The 20,321-nt window shown below is 34.4% G+C and overlaps 1 protein-coding gene across 7 annotated transcripts in view; it reads left to right on the forward strand.

Moving 5' to 3' along the window:
- LOC126867424 (acyl-CoA Delta-9 desaturase-like) overlaps positions 1-20,321 on the forward strand; it is a 27,461-nt gene continuing 7,140 nt past the window's right edge. Inside the window, exons 1-3 of one of the 7 annotated variants that reach the window (XM_050621848.1) lie at positions 1-188; positions 14,097-14,242; positions 19,004-19,269. In XM_050621848.1, coding sequence (XP_050477805.1) covers positions 14,178-14,242; positions 19,004-19,269 — 331 coding nt within the window. In that variant the 5' untranslated portion in view covers positions 1-188; positions 14,097-14,177. The other 6 variants (XM_050621849.1, XM_050621851.1, XM_050621855.1 and 3 more) reach the window with 6 other exon arrangements.

A 20,321-nucleotide genomic window follows, 5' to 3' on the forward strand; every position in this document is an offset into this window, starting at 1 on the left:
CCCACGCGGACAACACGGTTTCGACACGATAGAGGGAGAGAAAGGAGCGGATCGGGAGATAGAAAACCGCAGTTGAGCTGGGGGGGTGGTTCAATGGTCGCAACCCCAGTTATCACAGCGTAGTTAGGCTCGTTTTCCATACTGATTCGAAGTTATTGACTGATTTTTTCACCGGGTGATCCATGAAGGTGGTTTTTCTATCTGATCAAATATCGGTGATTTACTTACTCTGGAATTAGGAAGTGTATATAATTGCACGTTAAGGATTGCTCATAGATAATGTTGTTGCTAGGTTATGATAAATCGTATCGAGGTGATAATTGACGTGACTGTTTGCTGTTTGAATTTTAAGTGGATAATATTGGGTTCGTTTTGATCGATGATGGGAGATATTCATAGAAATAAATAGGATATAGTACCGAAGTGAATTGTACACGCGATTTCAAGGATTAACAAGCTACCGGGTGGTGAAATTTGTGTTGTGTAAGTTGTTAAACATCGGTCGTGATATTTAACTCGGATAATTTTCATCTTTATTCGCGTTGCACTGAAGTTAATGTCTCGTGAAAGTTCATGTGGGAAGTTTGTTAATTAAAGAGTTCAATTTTTATTCGAAGCACATTGTTCAAGAATCGCGGAATATCTTTTTCATTTCCTAGACGAGACAGGTAACATTATTTATGAGTATCTTTAACAGTGTGTCGTTAGTCGCTGAAAAATAATGCACGTATTCATGAAAAGCAACTTCTATTTTAATTTCAATTTGTTTTTCATATAATATCTCATCTCGTCGAATTAGTAGAATTGAACACCTAGCCTCATTCCACATTTCCAGCAGTTGATTGCTGTAACATCTTGAGGGATGTAAAATATTGAAATTTATCACTATACAAATACTGATAATATTGTATTGGAATTACGCAGACGTATAACTTAACGTATAATATACTTATAATATACTGTTAATATTTGTACAGTACAAAATTTTTGCACGATAATACATTGTAATATTTTTCACTTAATAGTCAACAGTATAATATATAATATATATTACGTTACAGTTTACGATTATATTATTATAATTATAAAATCTTTTATATCATCTTCGTTAAATTTATAATTCACTAGTGTGACCGAATGTTATAAGCCAAGAAATTAAATCACACAATGCTCCAATGGTGCTGCGTCTATTGTAACGTTCAATATTATTATTATTTCGAGGAAAAGTTATTTAAACGAAGGAAAGCTATTGCCACATAAAGATGCTTCAATGTTCGTCTGCTTTCTTATAAAGAAAGTTTGAAAATTTTGCTTTTATCTGGTTTCACGTCCCATGCATGTGTACGTGGACTTAATTACTAATTACCGGGCAGAGACACGATTTTGCCCATACGATGTTTCAAACTTCTTAAATTTTTATTTCCAGCTACTAGTTATTTTACTGTATATTTTTGCCAACTTTTATGTAGGAATTCGCTTATAGACAGCTGCAGATAGTAACGATATTCGTACATTTATAATTTCCAATTTACTTGTATTTATCTCAACTTGTAATTATGCTTATCGATCTACATTCCCATACGTTTTATTATTTCCAAACGTTCACTCACGACACAATATATCCATGCATATTCATCTCGTGGAACGCTTATAGAACCGTAAATCGAATAACCATACCGCCATACCGTTCGTCACAATTAAAGTAATTAATTGTTAATTGGTCGAGCTAAAGCCTGTAATCCCGCATTCTAGGAAAGTAAATTGCTAAATGCGTATATCGCGAAATAATACAATATCATAGAAACTAAACGCTAAATCGAAGAAGTTCGCAGAAACTTTGATCGATTTCGTCATTTTAATAGCTGCACGTAAACTTAACACGAACATAAAATATATCATCTTGCTTCCAATCTTAGAAATTTGTTCGTTTCCACTATTTACCGCCTTTAGCTTGAAAGACAAAACCTGTGCTTCGGTGATCTTTGCTAGCAAGAATATTATTATTAAAAGCACTGAATACCATGCCTGATATTGACAAAACCACAAACGTGGAAAGTTCTTCTATCCGCAAATCATGCGTCAGACTCTCGTTATTCACCGCTAAGAAGAAATATTTTCCGAACTTTTTAACGAAACAACCTCGTGTAAAACAACGAATGCAGAGCTTGGATTAGCTACAACGACATTTTGTCAGCAAAAAGCTGCTTACCGGAGGCACGAAGTTCTCAGTCATGTGTCAATGGAGCAGAATCTCTGACACGCGAATCGCGTCTGCTGGAACTGTACACTTTCTAAAGCATTATACGAGACTCGCTCAATTTTATTTTCAACCTAAACCAGCCGTGTGTCCTTCTCTCGCGTAATAGCAGATGTGTACGAGAGCTGAGTACCGTTTAACACGTATGAATTGCCCGAGGGCAACTCGAAAGTCCAGCTGGTTTCGTTCGAAACGGAACTTCATCTCTGAACATCGTGTTCCCTTTTTCATGCTCTTCTACAGATATACTCACAGACATCCTTTCTGTGTTCTGCTTCTTCGTCGACGACGAACTACACTGGATCATCGAACAGGTTCGATCAGATTCGATCGCCAGAGAAAGTTTCATTACTAATCTTTCTTTTTTCGTTGCTAAGATAATTGGAGCAGCCGTTGAGGACGTTTCGTTGTGGTTCTCGATGCTTGTAATTTGTTCTGTGATGCTTGGTACTTGTTGCGTTTCGATATGGACGCGGATGATATTAAAAGAACTGCTGAAACTCGTTTTCTGGCTGTAGGTCAAGTTGATTTACAGTGCGATACGCGAAATCGTGTGCTACAAGCTAAATGACTTCCAATCTTGATCAACGCGATGTTAATTTGTCTTGGTTCGCAGAGTAATTTAATCTTGCAACACTAACACAACTTTGTGATAATGATTATCGATGATAGCGTTGTTCGGAACTTGGGACAGTAGTTAGGTTTGGTACCGAATGTGATTTAATTAATAAAATTAATCGCATTTACTCCTTTAAACGTGATTTATTTGTGGAAAAATAATTATTAGAGTTAGGATTATCCGGAATTTATGGCGACAGTCGGATTTCTCATATCGATTATTCATAGTTCTTTTAACTTGTATTATTAATTGCGTTTGGTTTCGAATATTATACGTATACCGGACCGATAGTTTTCATCCCAAGTTAGGTATTTAGAGAGATCGATATTTCTATGCAATTTGTGGCCGCACTTATTCGCCACCTGTTTCTCAGTGTCAGATGTACGTTAGTATCTCTTCGTGATTATAGTATCTCTGAGTACTTCGTAATACTTGCAATCGAAGACACTGTCAGCTTTTAGTTCCAATTAACTGGCATAAAAATATAAATTCGTATCTCTAATCTATCGATAACAATTCGTATGATTAATATCCGAATATTTAATAATATTTCTAATGTAATTTTCGTGTAAATTCGAACGAGATTTAGATTCTGATACATTGGCTTCCGAATATTCTGTCATTCGCGTATCTAGGCCATTTTAATGTTAGGTCAAGGATACATTTTTTCCTCTCGACTCGAAATCACATTCTCTTCATTCCCGTTTATAATCACTTGTTGACGAGAAGTCGCGTTTGTAGGAAAATAATGATAATTATTTGACTTTAATTAGAGACGAACGAAAGATAAAATGCTAACGATAAGATACATTGATAGTTTGTTGTACATATATGGATGATAATTCTGATAATTATTCTATCAGTAATTCGAAAATTACATTTATATATTTATAATCCTGATAATTATTCTATTAGCAAATCCAAAATTATATTTATGTATTTATAATTCTGATAATTATTTTATTTTATATATTTATAATTTTGGAACTATTATCAAGAAACGTCTGCAAATAGTTTCCTCCTATTTCCAGCGAGAGATTTACATTTGTCTTTTCGTTGGCGAAAAATCAAGTGCGAGGATGAAGTCATCTCTTGTTCTGGTTCCTAATATTGTCTCTTAAACTAATTCACTTGTGTATCTTTTGGGTATGTACGTTTACGGATCAATATTTTTCTTTCGAGCCTGATATTGATAACTATCATGTAAATTGACTGTTACCGCGAAATCGATAAGAGCCGATACGTGCGAAACAACACGATTATTATTCGAGATAGTTTTCGATCTGCGACTAACAGTTTGCCATTAGAAGAATTTTGATAAATCCAATTTTGCAAGTATTATATTTTACAAATGATATTACGAAAAGTAATTAAGTAATTATATAAATTACAAATTACCGGTGTTCAGAGAGATATCTTTATTCGTAAGGTAGCTAGCTGTTTCTTTCTTTAATAATTCAAGAATGAAATTGCATAAATGTAGTAACGAAGAATGAGCTATACCCAACCATTTCACAGAGCGATATTTTAACCGGAAACCGCGCTATTGACTGATCGATGACTTAATGTTAGCCATTGCAATGGAAGTTTATGCCCGACAAATGTTTGCAGGCGAACTTTTCATAGTGTTTCATTATTTGGAACGCGCGCCAATAGTTTCAATGAGATCGATAACAATTTGTTTCCGTTGAGCGAAACGACCGTGAAGAAATCAGAAATATTCGATGGTAATGACTTGATGCCATTTTGAAATGCGGCTGTACGGTCAGCGTCCTTCTTTATTTTGATTTAATGACTCTTTCGATTCGTTCTGTAACTGTACTCTTTCTCTTTTTCGCTTATGTCCCATTTGTTGTTTTAATGTTCACGCGTTTTGCTAGTTGAGACCGAACTATTATCTTTCCTTTTATTATTACTATATGCTTTATTTATTATACTTTATTTTATCCATTAATAATCAGTTGAAAGACAATTTTGATTGCATTCTCATGGAATAATATTTAACAACGTTAATAAACAAATATCTGTTTACCCGATCAATGCGATGGAACTGTTGAGACATGCATAGCGAACTTTGGATTATTTCTTGCAATGATTTTATTTTTTATTTTATCTCCTATCCATACTGGTGTTTACTCTTATCCTCGATTTGTCTATTTGCGTTTTTAAATGTTAATTAATATCGATTAAACTTTATTATATTCAGAATAAGAAGAAGAATAAGAGTGAAGAATGTTAATCGATACATCAGCCTTCCTATCGACGAAGACGAACTGTGACTTTTTCTTAAACGAAACTGATTTACGGTCGAAATATATTCAGAGTTTATAATGCTATTTCTCTTTGTTCTTATAAATTTGTTAAATAATCGGAGATAAATGATGCAGTTTTACAACGGCTCCAATAATTTAGTCTTGAAACGTTTAGTCATACTTTCGCAAGTTCACTTTTCTACTTGAATTTTACATTTCGTAAGTGAATATTTTCGTATGATGCGAAAATTCTTAGAAAATGTCACAAAACTTAGTCAATAATCGTAATTAAGAAACAAATGCATGTGAGAAACGTTTAACAATGATCATTGAATATCAGCTTTACGTAATCGATCGATCATGTGTCAACGATGGATATAGAAATATTCATATCTATCGACAATAACGACAATTGTGTCAATTGCACATTATGCACATTTGCACCTGTGTTACTATGTTAATTCTGTTTACTATGGCAATTTCACCAGTGGAATATTTTGACATTGATTTACGAAACAATCTCTTTCAAATGATCGAGCAATCCGAACTCCTTTTGAGAAAATTGAGTCGGATATTCTACTTTCTGGAATAATTGGATTTTGCGAATTTCGTCTGTCCTGAAAGTAATTCACGAGGCGCTGAAGCTCGATTCTGAAATTTACTAAATAAATGAATCATCCAACTTATTTTAAGAGAGTCGAATAAAAATGTTTACTTTTTTGTGTTATTGAATTTAGAAACGTCGTTTGTTGCAAAAATGATCTTCGAGGTACATTGACGTTTCTATTTGAGGAAAAGCAATATTTTACTAGGCACATTTCAAATCTACAGACTATTATCTCGACGATGATTTGAATACTAATTTGCTGGAAAATTGATCTTTTCTTCCGCATTATCACTCACTGTCATTCGCTGCCAGTTTTTTTTTAGTAAACCGGCGAAATAGAAAATATTACGTGCGTTTCTTCCAGAATTTGCCAGATTCTAAGTTTAATTCTACTTCAATCAGTTTAATTTTCAATTCCCTCTGAACGAAGTGTTAAAGTATTTGCGCGTTAAACAAATATTTTCGATTTTATTAAATCTAATACACGAAGAACAAGCTATTTGGTATACAATGAAGATTGCATAAGAATAGCGACTTTTTAACATTGGAGGAAATGCTAATGAAGCAGAAAATTAAATGACTTTGAAAAAACAGCCTATTACTTGTTGTAATAAAAATATGAAACTATTCACGCGGAAAAGATTATCATTTTAATACACTGTTATTTAAAAATCAGCGATTTCCTATATAATTGTTTATTTGACATTTGTATTACTTTCGTATGCTATTTTCATATTGTAACATATTTTGCTGATAGCAAGTAGAAATAACAGTGTGCATCAATTTTTGACACGTAGATCATGATTTACATTCCACCTAAAAATAATTCACGATATTCTTCGGTCTCCTTCTCGTCCTCGATACTTCCTTTCTTTCGTCGTGGCAGGCGTGTTTTGCCTGTAGATATTTACATCTTCTAAATTTCTAAGAACAGAGGGAATTGGGACACGAGAGAAAAAAAAAAACAAGGAAACGAACGAAAATCAGTGGGACAGGTCGCTAAGAAACTTACGACGTACTGATTACACGTTTGCTCGAGCTTCGTGCACTTACTGCACCTATGTCAGAGAATTGAACTACGTTCCCGTTCTTTTATTGCAAAGATGCATTTATAACCTAAGCTTTTTTCTAGGTTTCCATGAATTTACAGTTAGGTGGCAACAGTAAATCAAATGATTCGAATTTTTTACTCCTTTACTTGGAATGGATAATTTAGCATAATTTTTATGTACTGTATGGCCCACTCAGAAACTAGATTCCATCAATTTTCGTCAGCTCAAGATAAATACACACGTACATACATGTTTGTTATTTCTTTCAAATTTATCTTTCATAGTCCTTCCTCTCTGTGGTACATGAATATGAATTAATACGATGCCTTAGAACGTATACGTCATAACGTATAGAATTTAACGTATAGAATATAATTTTTTTATTTCCAATAAAAATTATATTATACTATGACATATATATTATTATTATTTCAATATTTACAATATACGGACTAAAAAATAATCGATGCTAATATATGTATTATACGATATCGTTCGAATGATTAATTGGAAGTTAATTGATCTTCAAATCAGTCGAGCGGCTTTCCGCAGAACATAAATCATATATTATATTTACCGTGTTTTCATTAGATTCTCTACATGGAGTAATACTATTAGTAGCCACGGAACAAGGAAGGAAATTTTTCGTTTTGTGGAAAACATCTTTTCTTTATTTTTCAAATACTCGTCTAAATAATGCTTGGTCTTCCTTAAGGAGCTAATTTAAGTGTTAATTTTAAACCTCGGCCGACAGTGTCAAAGCTCTTTGAACGGTCCCTTTATTTATCGTAGTCAAATTGATTTAATACCGTCGAACAGTGTTACATTCATCTCATACGTGTCTCGAATAGACATGCAAATTGTCACGGTAACGAGACGAAATTTTTTTTTTTGTATGAACGCTTCGCCTTGAACGTCAGCCGAGGATTTCCTTTATTCGGTTCACGACACCGGACGAATATTACTCAATGTCCCTTTAAGCCTCTTTCGTCTGCTATTTCGCGTTTGACCGTTTAAACTGAAAGACAGCGACGTTCAAACGAAACGATAGAAATGCCGATTTTACATCCTTTTATTCGGTTCTTTATTCTTTGACATTTTCCACGTCGATGAGCAGATGAAAGCGAAATGAAGCTATAAATATGTTGTTTTGCGCGAGACCAACTCTCCAGTAAACACTGTAGGATTTCCAATGATTTCTGTCCAACCTACATTTTATTGAATTTTTCAAACAATTTGAAGATATTTATAACGCACTTAGAATCGCAATCCAACGGCAAGAACAACGTTCAAATCGGCCGTTTCGAAAATAGGAAATTGGAAATAGCCACCGAAAAAGGCTACCTTAATACAATCTGTTCTTCCAACGTAACATGAAACTTGATTCGAACTATTCTCGAATCTCTTATGGAGATTTCTCGTAAGCTATACCAAAGAACGATTTCCAATTACGTTTATCGTAATCCAAATTCAGCCGAAAAAGGAATTCCAGTTTATCTAAAAAGAGTATCTTCTAAACTACGCTGGAACTGAAGTACGAATTATCCGACGTAATTCACGATTCAACTGGAACCTACCGCAGAAACGAACACTATAGTCGAAGTTATTCGAAAATTTCTTTTTAAACTACACTGCACTACTAAACTACAAAATACCAAACTACAAACTACCTTTAAACTACAAAATACCAAAATAAAATCGGACCTATTCTAAAAATTCTTAAATAAATAAATAAAAAAAAAATAATAATAAGTCCAAAATATTTTTCTTCTTCACTATCAGACTGCAAGTCCAAGCGAATCGCTTTATTGGCTCTACACTTGTCGAAACAGTACAGTTCGATGTACATCGAGTGCCGTTCGTCGAGTCTCTTTCCAACTTTGAAGACCATCGATATCTCTCGCAACAAAGAGCCTGCGCGTACCATTCAAATCATTTCCTATATTTCGATACTTCACTACACCGACTAATACTTCATTAAACGGCACCGTTTCCTATCGGAACATTCTTTCCCATGTCCAGATCACACCGACATACCGATCGTGTGGGGGATTTCGTCGACGTGGTTTTATGGGTCGTCGCGGAGTTGATAAGTGGGACATACGCTCTTGCATCTCCGTATTTCGTAGTGAACTCGCCATCGGGTCGGATCATCAGCAGCCTAGGTGACTACTTCGGAACAGGTCCTTAGAGCAACATCGTGTCCAAAGGGATTCTATCATTCGGGGGAACTAGCGACGAGCGACAACAGTAAGTCGTTGTTATCCTTCGAGACTTTGAATTTCGTTCGAGCAACGTTTAGCAAATTGTTCGATGTATATCGGAATTCTGGATATATAGGATTTTTAGTTGGCATTTCAATGGTGTCAACTTTTTCGGCAAATTTTTATTTTAACTTACGTTCTAAGTTTGATTCGTTGGTGGGAAAGAGAGTTGAACAGGTTGGTTGGCAAATTTATCGACTGTTTGGATAAACAGGAGCACAGATTTGTATTTTTATTTCTACTCAAATTTCGAGCTTTCTCCATCGAGCTTACCTCGTGCACGAAGAATTCGATACATTCTGCTTGGGTTTCGTGTGAAGAAACGTTTGACGGTATCGAAGGGCGAGAATGGAGAATTTTGACGAACTGCGATGATAGGGTTTTTAAATTTTGGGTTAACAAAGGATAGGAACAGAACGGAAACTTTTATAAACGAGGGTCGAGTATTATTGTGGTTTAGATTCGGATGATACGAAACAGTGATTTTAAGTTAGATGATTTAACGATAGAATTGCGCGATTTTTATGAATCTGCTGTGTAACAAGCGTAGCTTGCTAATTCGCATATCGATGCAGAATTGAAGTATGGAATTTCGAGTAAAATTCTTATACAGTGACGATTGCACGACACAAATTTTATTCGAGTGAACGTGAAAAAATGAATCTTTTAAGATAAAAGGATTATGTGGAATAAAAATTGCGCTTTACATAAATAAAAATAAATATAAAATATAAGTGATATAAATAACAATCGACTGATTCGAATATAAAATTCGTTTTATTTCGAAGCTGTCGTTCAACCGAGGCGGCAAATTTATCAAAGTGTAAAGACAACTTGATCTTCGTGTCACGTAATATCAAAGATGCCTTTTTTATAAATGTTCAAAGATGTCTTTTTAATAAAAGTTGCAACAACGACAAAGTTCGTATTTCCTCGCGATCGGTTTATATTTTCACGAACCAGCAGGTTTCGAATTTCATCGAATCAGGCTTCTAACGTGCTCGTTTCTCGATGGGAAAAGGAAGGTAGGAAGAACGAACAATCGCAGTTAACTTTAGGAAGCAAAATCTATTTCTACTAAAAAAAAACAGGCTATTTTTAATTACTGAGAGTTCGAGTCACTCGAAAAGTAGATCGCTTTTCCTATCAAAGTAAATTCATTTTGAAATTTCTCAAATTTCGTATATCCTCGTTGTACGTAACTCTATGTTAAGTGTTCGATGAACTTTAAGATTTTCGATTCCTTTTTTTTTTTTTCTTTTTCAACTCGAGAACATGTGCCATTCTAAAAATTTACAAGTTCCAGAACCATAATAGTAATTCATAACATGAATTATTTATAAGGAATTGTGAGATTCAAAAGATGAAATCCTCGTTTTCAATTCCCCGAAATTTCTTTTATTTGTGTAACATGTACGTTCGGGATTTATCCTATTGGAAGGAAACCACGATTCTCTCGAAATCGATTTACATCGATTTTCTCAGCTGAATCATACATTTTCAAATATAATACATTTTAAAATTCATAAACGAAACAACATAACATCAAACGAAAGAATATTGTTTGTTTCGTCGGAAGAGTCACGTGCATTTGATTAAATGATTTTATGACAACGTTTTTAACACGCATACAAATAGATAGAGCACGTGAACGCAGAAGAAATATTCTTGAAATGTTCGTTCGTATTGTCATACGTGTCAGGACGTTCAGTTCAGTCATCGTCTCGAAGTTTCGCCAACGTCCATCAGTCGGAATTGATAAGAAACTGGGAAAACGGGTCTCTGTAACACAGCTTCCTGACACTTTATCATTGTATAACTTTCTAGGGGAAAATCGGAACATCAGAAACGTTTCAAGAAAGGACTTACCACAGAGAAAAATGTTAAGGAGAGGTTTATTGACAGTAAATAATTAAATCCCTAGGGATGGATTTGTCTTACAGTTCTTTACACTTATCCGTCCACATCTGTTTGCATTTGAAATGATTACACACTGATCTAGCGGTAGAGTTTAGTGACATGAATCTAGAAATATGAAAATCCAGAATCTAGAAAAAAACCGAGTAAAACCGCGATAGAAAAATCTGCATTGTAGGAGAATTTTCTTCGAAATTGGAAAATTGAATGTTTCTTAGTTAATTTCGTTTAGCGTAATTCAATTCGATTTCATTGGCTTCGTAATTTATTCGATGTACAACGTAATTAGCGTCTGTATAGCTTGTGACATGATATTCGAAGGGTTCGTAAGAAAGGTATTGGTATAATAATATTTTCAGAACTATAATAGACAAAGTTTTATAATATTAGAGAAGTGAATTTATGTTTTTGTAATTGGCGTCTATGTAATTAACGCGTATTGGAATTTCATAGGAGAAGCGAAAATATGACATTATGTCGTTTTGCAGTTTTATTTATTAGAATTTTGATTTGTTTGTTAATACATATTAATTGAAAAGATTTTTGAGAATGGAATCGTATAGAGAAGCATACTCGAATGTAAAAATTCAAAACTTATCCATTCAAATCATAACGCATTCTCATTCAGGTTGAGGTTTCTATAAACGTGTATTATATGATTCTGGTCACTGTACTTCTTTTCTTCTAAATGAAATCCATATTAATATTTTTTTCTAAACTCATTTTCAATGCTACGATATCTTTATAACATCTTCTTAGCAGTAAACAAAATTTGTTGTGCGTTATGCGTATCATTACGTTACTATCACGTTATTATCACGTTACATCGTGATAAAATTATTTATTAATCGAATTGACACTAGAACGAAATTAACATTAAAAAATATATCTATATTATTTTGTTATAGTTATATCCAAATCTTAGGTACTTTGTCTATTCGTTTTTTCCGCTATGTTACTGCAAAATTTATTAATTTTAACTGTAATATCTTCGACATCTATTTTCAAAGAAATTGATTTAAATTCGAAGAGAGACATTCTTGCTTATTTTTTTCTCTTCTTAGACTCAAAATATCGAGACTTTTCCCTGCAGATTTCTGAACGAATCCGTTTCGTTTCGGAGCATATATAACTACGGCATACTTTTCTCAGTGTCTGCTTACTAGACTGGAATTGAATCGTCGTTGAAGATCCGCAACACAGAAGCGAGGTCATTTGCAATTTTGATATCGAGTCTTCGCCGCGCAGAATCGTATCACGATTTTCCTTATCCCCTGTTTTTAATTCGAACAACTTTCGTTTCATATCCTCGGTGTTGTTTGTCCAATCAAGTTGATCAATATCAAAACTCCGAACGTAACCATTTCATCTATTTCCATGTTTGTCTTTCTCGTCGTTTCACTATTTTACCTCTGGACGCCTGATGCTCAATCGTTTTTTTTTATGTTTTATTATTAGCGTGGATCACATTTTTAACAAATTAATTTATATTCTTCTTTCAGCAAGATCATTTTGATATTTCTTTAGGAAGATATTGAAAATCATGATTTATTTGTGATTTGATGTTTGTGAACCACATACGGAATTTTATATAAAACACGTTTGTTATTTGTCCTTTTGAAAAATAGTTAGAAACAAATTTAGACAACGATGTCAGATATAAACTTTACAAATATAATAATTAAATATAATAATTAATAATTAAGTAAAATAAACTAGTTCAAGTATATGGAATGTTGGTTGACGAGATTCTAACAAAGATCAAAATATCGATAGCAGATGAGTAGTTGGCGGACAAAACTTAGGTGTATAAAGAACGTGTAAATGTTCATAAGCGACTCATGAAAAATAAATTATATTATTTCAATGATAACCGTATAATATTTTTAACAACAATAACATTCGTAGAGCCGTGCAACATTGTGTGCAAATATATTAAATATATTCAAATGAAATACGATGCTATGAATAATTATTAGAAAATGTGCAAGTCCATAATGGATTTTGAGGTAAATATGGGAATATATTATGGGCAGGTATTGTATGGTTATTTAAAAGGCCAAACTCGATTTAATTAATTAATATTTTCCATTTTGATTCAATGCAAAACAGCGATGAAATATGATATTCTATCAAAAAGATTGGTGATATATTAATTGTTTGGTACGTTGGAAAATTGGTCGTTTAATGCTAGAATTGATTTTTTTTAGGCCATACGAGTATTAACGACGAAACTGTTAGTTTTATACAGAGTGGTTGGTAACTGGTGGTACAAGCGGAAAAGGGGTGATTCTACGTGAAAAAAGAAATCGAAAATATGGAATAAAAATTTTTCGTTTGAGGCTTTGTTTTCGAGAAAATCGACTTTGAATTTTCTCTCGGTACGCGTGCGAAAAATTAAAAAAAAAATAAAAAGAAATTTTTATTCTATATTTTCGACTTCTTTTTTCGCGTAGAATCATCCCCTTTCCGTTTGTACCACCAGTTACCAACCACCCTGTATAACGTTATTAGCAGAAGATGAAATTGAACTTTTGATTGATGCGAACGACAACGACAAAAGTGTCGCGTGTCTCTTGCGAATTGTCGGCAGCGCGTGGTCACTCTTAACGTCACAAACCCGTGAAAGTTACGGGCTTCGTATTTTCAAATATAACAGTGTACAATAGCAAGTAGTACGAATACACAATATCGAATGTACAATACAATAAATGTTAGATATATATAGATATATGAGATATACTGCCAAGTGAAAAAATGATGTATTTTAGGAATTTAATTTCTATTATTATTCGACTACTTTTACCAAAAGGAGATCCAATAGAATACTCTTCGTTATCATTTAGAAGAATGACCCTATCACTCTTCAACAATTTTTTTCCATTTCAAGCTATTTTTTGTTCATTTCGCATGATAATCTGCTTACAAATCAAATCTATTATTTTCACGGTAAGTTGCGTTAATTATTGCTAGACAATCGTGCGTAACGAATACTTTCAGCATCTCCACGTTTCTGTAGCATTCTATAAAAAGTTATTCCATTCTTATCCTTTTCGAAACTTATCCGTCTCTGTTCCGTTTCGAGATCGTCTGTCGCCAATCAGAAACAAATACTTGGTCGCCTGCAGATTCCTTCGGTGCACCATCGTGGATTGCCGTAATTACGCCTCCCATCTGACGTAATTTAAACATCTGACGATTGCGACAGGATGACTGCGAGACAGTACAAAGGAGAATTCGGTGGAGCAATGAGAAGATACTCGCTCGTTTCGCGGTTTGTATTGTCTACGACCTCGTTGGTGAAAGCTTTGGCCACGAGCTCATTCCCCGATTACACTATCTTTTCATTTTGCTTTTCATAGAAATCGGTTCGAAAAATTCGCGAACTTTTGTCGACGATGTTTCCGAGTGAATTCGTGCCTTTGGATTCCACAAAGTTTTGGAATATCGAAAGCTTGAAAAATTTTCCAGCATCTCAAACTTGTGCAAGTTTTCAAAGTTGTCCAAGTTTGGAATCCTAGACAATATTCGAAAGTGTCGAAGAATGTCTTTTTACGTGGAGAAAGGAGGCGAGAATGAACGATGGTGATGTTGTGCGCGTGATTGGTTATGGTTAAATTGAATGGTCGAGATTCTAACGACGAAAGGCTTTATTTTTTTAAAGAAAGTATCGTAGATTTTACGAGTTTACCGAGCTCGATCTAACGTCCACGAGGTGCCAATTTCTATGTAGCGTACAGTGTAGTGCTTCGTTCCAAGAGTTTTCTTTCGAAACTTATTAGTGCGTTCTGCGGTTAAAGTATAAATTGTAATACTATAATATTACGTAGAACTAGTTACTAATTACGTATACTATCACTATTGATTTGTTTTACTATAATTATTGCTAAACTGTAATATATTAGAAAAGATAAAAAGTGTGAAACACCAACGATACGATAATACCATTTTTCTTTTATTTCGATACTTGGTAAGATGAGAAACGGGCTGATTACTTAAAGATTGTTCATACATTCAACGTTATTTGTTTTCTAACGTTATTATAGCAATCGATGCAGATACATTTCTCCTGGAATACTCATAATACCAACAAATTCATTCTGATTTAAAATCAATATTACAAATTTGTGTAGGAATACCGAAATGAAAATTGCAAGTGGAATTTTCTTTCCATCTCGATTCTCATTTCTTGGCGACAATGAGCTAGAATCTAGATCTAGATGATAGCGAATCAAACGTTTATCGTCGACTTCGTAGTTTTTCTTCGTCGTTTCACCTTTCAACATCGGGCAGTCGTACAATGCTTTCGGTTTGAAAATACGCTGAAGTCTGTGATTTCTTTTTCTTTTTTTAGAGGAATTCGCATTCTAGCATTTGATATCGATCTGCCGATTTGTTCAAGGTTGATTCAAATATCTCGAAACTTAAAGCCACGAGTCCACATTTATATCGCGAGAGTTATTCGTAACGCACTTTGACAATACGTCGAATAAAATTCGAATTCTCTACAGTCAGGACTTTCAATGATTACATTCATAAATAAATTTAAGAGGAAGTGCAGACACTTGGACGTGTAAGTAACATAGTATGAATCAGATCTAATAGATTTAATAGGACTTTGAATTCAATTGGAAATTTAAGTCGCATGATTCTATTTGTTATATCTGTTTGCACGTATGTGTACATATATAAATATACGAAGAAATTAAAAAGGTACAAAAGGGATTCGATAATTTATAAAATCAAAGTTAGTCGAAACGGAAGTTTATGGGATCGAAGGATACCGGAGCGCATTGACCCAGGTTTCTCAATCGGTTCTTCGACGATTACAAGCAGGTTTCGTTCAACCGTTGACCTGAATATATTTCCATTAAACTGTACTCGCTCGAGATTGATCCTTGTATGTGCATATGATTTCACATTGAAAGTTATGATAGCAACATCGCATTTATCAAATTTCCAAATGATTCTCAAATCGAAAATACATCATTCGCGATACGTCGATATTAATCAACGATGTTAATATTTATCGATATATCTTTTATCGGACACTTGCTATGTTTTTCCTACTGATCCACCTTTTGATTCCAAACGTATATTTGACGTATTTTTGTTCCGACAAATAAGAGAATTTCTAACGTTTAGCATAGGATGGAAGTAAGAAGTCAGGAATGTGAATAACAATTGCAGCATATTTTCCCAAAATTACAGATATTTTGTAATTATTTTCTTTGCACTGATTCTCAGAAACAGGCAAGAATATATTGACACGTGCCCAATATCTTCTTTTCTTTCCAAACATCGACCTGCTCGCTTTCGCGACGTTCCTGTTTCCGGTAATCTCTCCAAACGTATTAATAGCCCTCGGAGAGCTAACCAGGCGATTTCGAAATCGCCATTCATCTCCTTTTCAAACGGCACCGCGCGTACCAATGTCAAAGATGGATCTGAAAAAGGCAACGAGTCACAACTGGCACGTGATCAACAGCGATTTCAATGTCGCTCATTAGCGTTCCTTGAAAGAAAGCTTGCTTTCTTCCGACAAATTGTCATCCCCGTTGTTATTCTAATTATTATCCCATTATCATCGATAATACGTCGAACACACGAACGAAACAATGATTTCCTCGCGTCGGCGAGGTCGCGTGAAACACAGGAGACAGGGTAGAATACTTTCTGGGGATCGATAATGACTTCAAACGCGCCATTGACCTCCTTTATGCAGAACCTGTTCCCAGCTCGAGACTCCATTTCTTTTCTTCCTGCTTTTTCCCTCTCCTGCGTTCTACGAATCTTGATCTTTGCTCGTCACTCGGCCCCTTTCTCTGCGAATACTCCCTTCCGGATACGCAGCATGTACCGTTCATTTCGAATTCTATCGTCGAGCACTTTTACTAGGACGACCATTCGTTACACACGGTCCAAACCCTGAACAACGTCTTTAACTTTCACGTAATTGGTGGATAGTTAAGGAAATCCGATGAAAGATTAGCGATACGTTTAGATTGATTTTTTTAGTTTCTATTTCTTTTTTGGTTCTTTCTTTTTTTTTCTTCCCCCCCTTGTTTTGTTAGAATCAATTAGTAAATCGTTTCTTGCCCAGTTTTTCAGGTCCTCGTACGAGCGATTGTTAAGCCTATGTCTTTTCTGGTGCGAAGGATTTGCATGTTGAAATATTATAAACGAATGATTGGAAAGTCTGATTAAAGTTTTAAATATTCTGTGGCGTATAACGACTAGAAACTATTATGAATATATCTCACTTTACTTGAATATTTCATATATTCTCACGTACTTTACGTATTCTAAACATTTTTGCATACGTCAAACTTTTATGAATGCGCAAATATCTACAGTGTAACAATAACAGTCCCGAAAATTTATGCGTTTGTATATTTTATATTTTACATGGAAGCGACGGAACTTGAATGGAAATTTTCTTCACACTTGACATATGATAATGATCGATAAACCTTCCCTGTTTGATATTTTTCTATGAATCGATTTCCATGTAAGGAAGAAGAACGTAAGAAGATGAGGCGAGAGTTCATGAGAAAAAAATTTCATTCGAATGCTTAAATCTTGTTTGAATTTTATTCTTATTTCTACTTGATACTGCTTAATTGAAGATGTAATAACGCGATTCGAGGAGAGATCTGCTACTAAATTGAGCGACTGGTAAACTTGTCGAGGATGTCTCAGTTTTCAGATGTATAATCGACCAATTACAAATGATCGAAGATCTAGTCCAGTGGTAGATCGTTTAATCTCGTTTCAATGATGTGCAATAACGTTTTCAACAATATAATCCACCCGTGTCAACCAGAAAATTGTAGTTCGAGAAAATATTTCCGAAAGTTAACACTTTTAATCGGATAATCTAATGTCAACTGAAAATTAAACCAAAAAAAAAGACGAAATGCTTCAAATTGCGCCATCTAAAATTGAAAATATTCTGAAAGTTCAATTTCAAGAACAAACTACTCCTCTTTTTCCTTCCAGATAAAACAAAGAAGCGAAAAGGAAAGGTCGTCTATATCGTTCGAGAGACACTGAAAAAAACGTGGAATGTACCTAAAATACAATTTTGGACACACGTTAGAAATTAATCTGGCAGTCACAATAAAGTGCGAACTTTCACGCGTCTAAAAACGCGTCGCAAGTGGAACGAGACTCGCTTCGCGGTTTTGCGTTTTTTGAAAGTGTTTATTACTAGGTCACTGGGTCTCGATTCTGAAGACGTTTTGTCGCAACCAGTAAAGACCACGCGTTTCCAAACGATTCGCCCTTGATCGATACCTGATCGATAATTGAACCAAGAAGACCATCCTCTCGTTAAATCGCCTTAAGTGACTCGTGTAAAACCTACCTAGTCCACCTGTTAGAACATCTTATTTTTCCTTATAAGTGGTCGATCGTACTTATAATTATTGGTCATTAGAGCGATTTAGCAGAGTATTTTCAGTTTTTCGAAACTCCGGATTCGCTCACTTATTATGATCAATGATGTTCACGTTTAGATATTTGTTTAAAAAATTGATTTAATAAAGCTGGAAAGTATTACACGATATTATTATATTATCGAATCTAAATATTAGTATATTAATATTAATATATCGAATCTAAAAAGTAGGCTGTAGAAAACTTTGAATGTATTTGGATAGTTGGAAGATTTGGAGTATTTAGTATTGAAACGTTGGAACATTTTCATTAACCAGAATCCTGGAGAATATCGAATTTCTGAATTGCTTTCCGTTGTTTACAGTATACCGGCGAGGTTTTTGGTTTAATAGACATCTTGGTTGAACGTCGTTCAAGAAAATTCCCGAGCTGAATTTCCAGTCTTCCGAAGCTATAAAAATATTATTTAGCTGTTACGAAGGGTTTTCTAGATCGTAAAATAATAACGTAAAATATATACAGTAATACAGGACACTCTGATCGTTCGTCGATGAAAGATTTCTTTTGTTTTGAACGAACCTGTATATGTTATCGATGATACGCGAGACGTTACAGAAACCGATATCTGTTTCAGATTGTTCAAGATGGCACCAAACTTGTTTGGTACATCGGCCACGTTGTATTTGGAGGCATCTCAGCAAAATATTCATCAAGAGAAATCGACGACAGAGAAGACGAACAATCAGGAATTGCTGGTCGAAAAGTCATCGAATACCGAGTCGAGCTATGAATGGAAAATCGTTTGGAGAAACGTGATTGCATTCACCTATCTTCACATTGGAGCTATCTATGGATTATACCTTGCCTTTACTTCAGCCAAATACCAGACGACTATATGGCGTAAGTATAAATTGTTCGATGAAACGTGCATGTAGTTTAGGAAGAAAATTGAGAAGAAAAGATGACTCTTTCTAAATTTAACTTTTTTTTTTTAAATACAATCTATTTATAGGTGATATTGTTAATCGTTGGGTGAATGGAAAAAAAAGGAAAGAAAAAGATCGAAAGTTAATGACTGGAATTCTTACAACTAGAATTTCAATTTCAACTCAAATACACAGAAGAAACACAAGAAACGTCATTCTTTCGCTATCCTGAAGTTGGTATTGCGCATCACGTGCTTCGTATTCGATCGGTTACAAAAATGATCATCTTGCCTGACTAGACGATATTCTTCTTCTTCTCTTCGCTATCATGTTTATACGATGCGATTACAGTTATTAATAACAGCCGCGCATAACTGGGTCGAATATAGAAACTTTGAAGATAGAAATCTTAAGAACGCATGACCTCGAATACCCGTGGTTGCAACTTTGAAAAAGCTATCTAAGTCTAAGTCGCCAACGCCAAAGACTGCATAAATGCTACGCAACATTTTACAGAAGATCCTATTACAATGAAGATCTTCGACAGCAACATTTCACTTTCTTGTTGGTAGAAATCGATGGGATGAAAGCGTGATCGTGAACTGCGTTAGAGTCCTGTACATCTGGTTGCATTTTAAACTATGCTGTTCTGACTGTTTTATACGAGTTCATTGTGAACGAAGGAATCACGTGTCTATACAATTGTTATTATTATTGGTATTATTATTAAGCGTTTTTATAAGTTCAGGGATTTTTAAATTGCAATAAAGTAATATACAATCAATATTTTGATGGGTATTGAATATGAGAAAATATTTGATCTAGTCTGGCGTGATTTTCGGATTGAGAATTATTTGGAGCTTAGGAAATGATTTTTCGTATTTAGTTGTATGTATTTGAATTTAATGAAATTTCGTGTTAGAGATTTTGTCTCTACATGGAGTAGAAGGGGAAGAAAGTAGAGGGAAATTAATGTAGAATGGGACAGAACAGTAGCGGAATGAAATGAGATGTACTGGCGTAAAT

This window comes from Bombus huntii, chromosome 7 (assembly GCF_024542735.1).
Source record: "Bombus huntii isolate Logan2020A chromosome 7, iyBomHunt1.1, whole genome shotgun sequence".
NCBI classification, from domain to species: Eukaryota; Metazoa; Arthropoda; class Insecta; order Hymenoptera; family Apidae; genus Bombus; species Bombus huntii.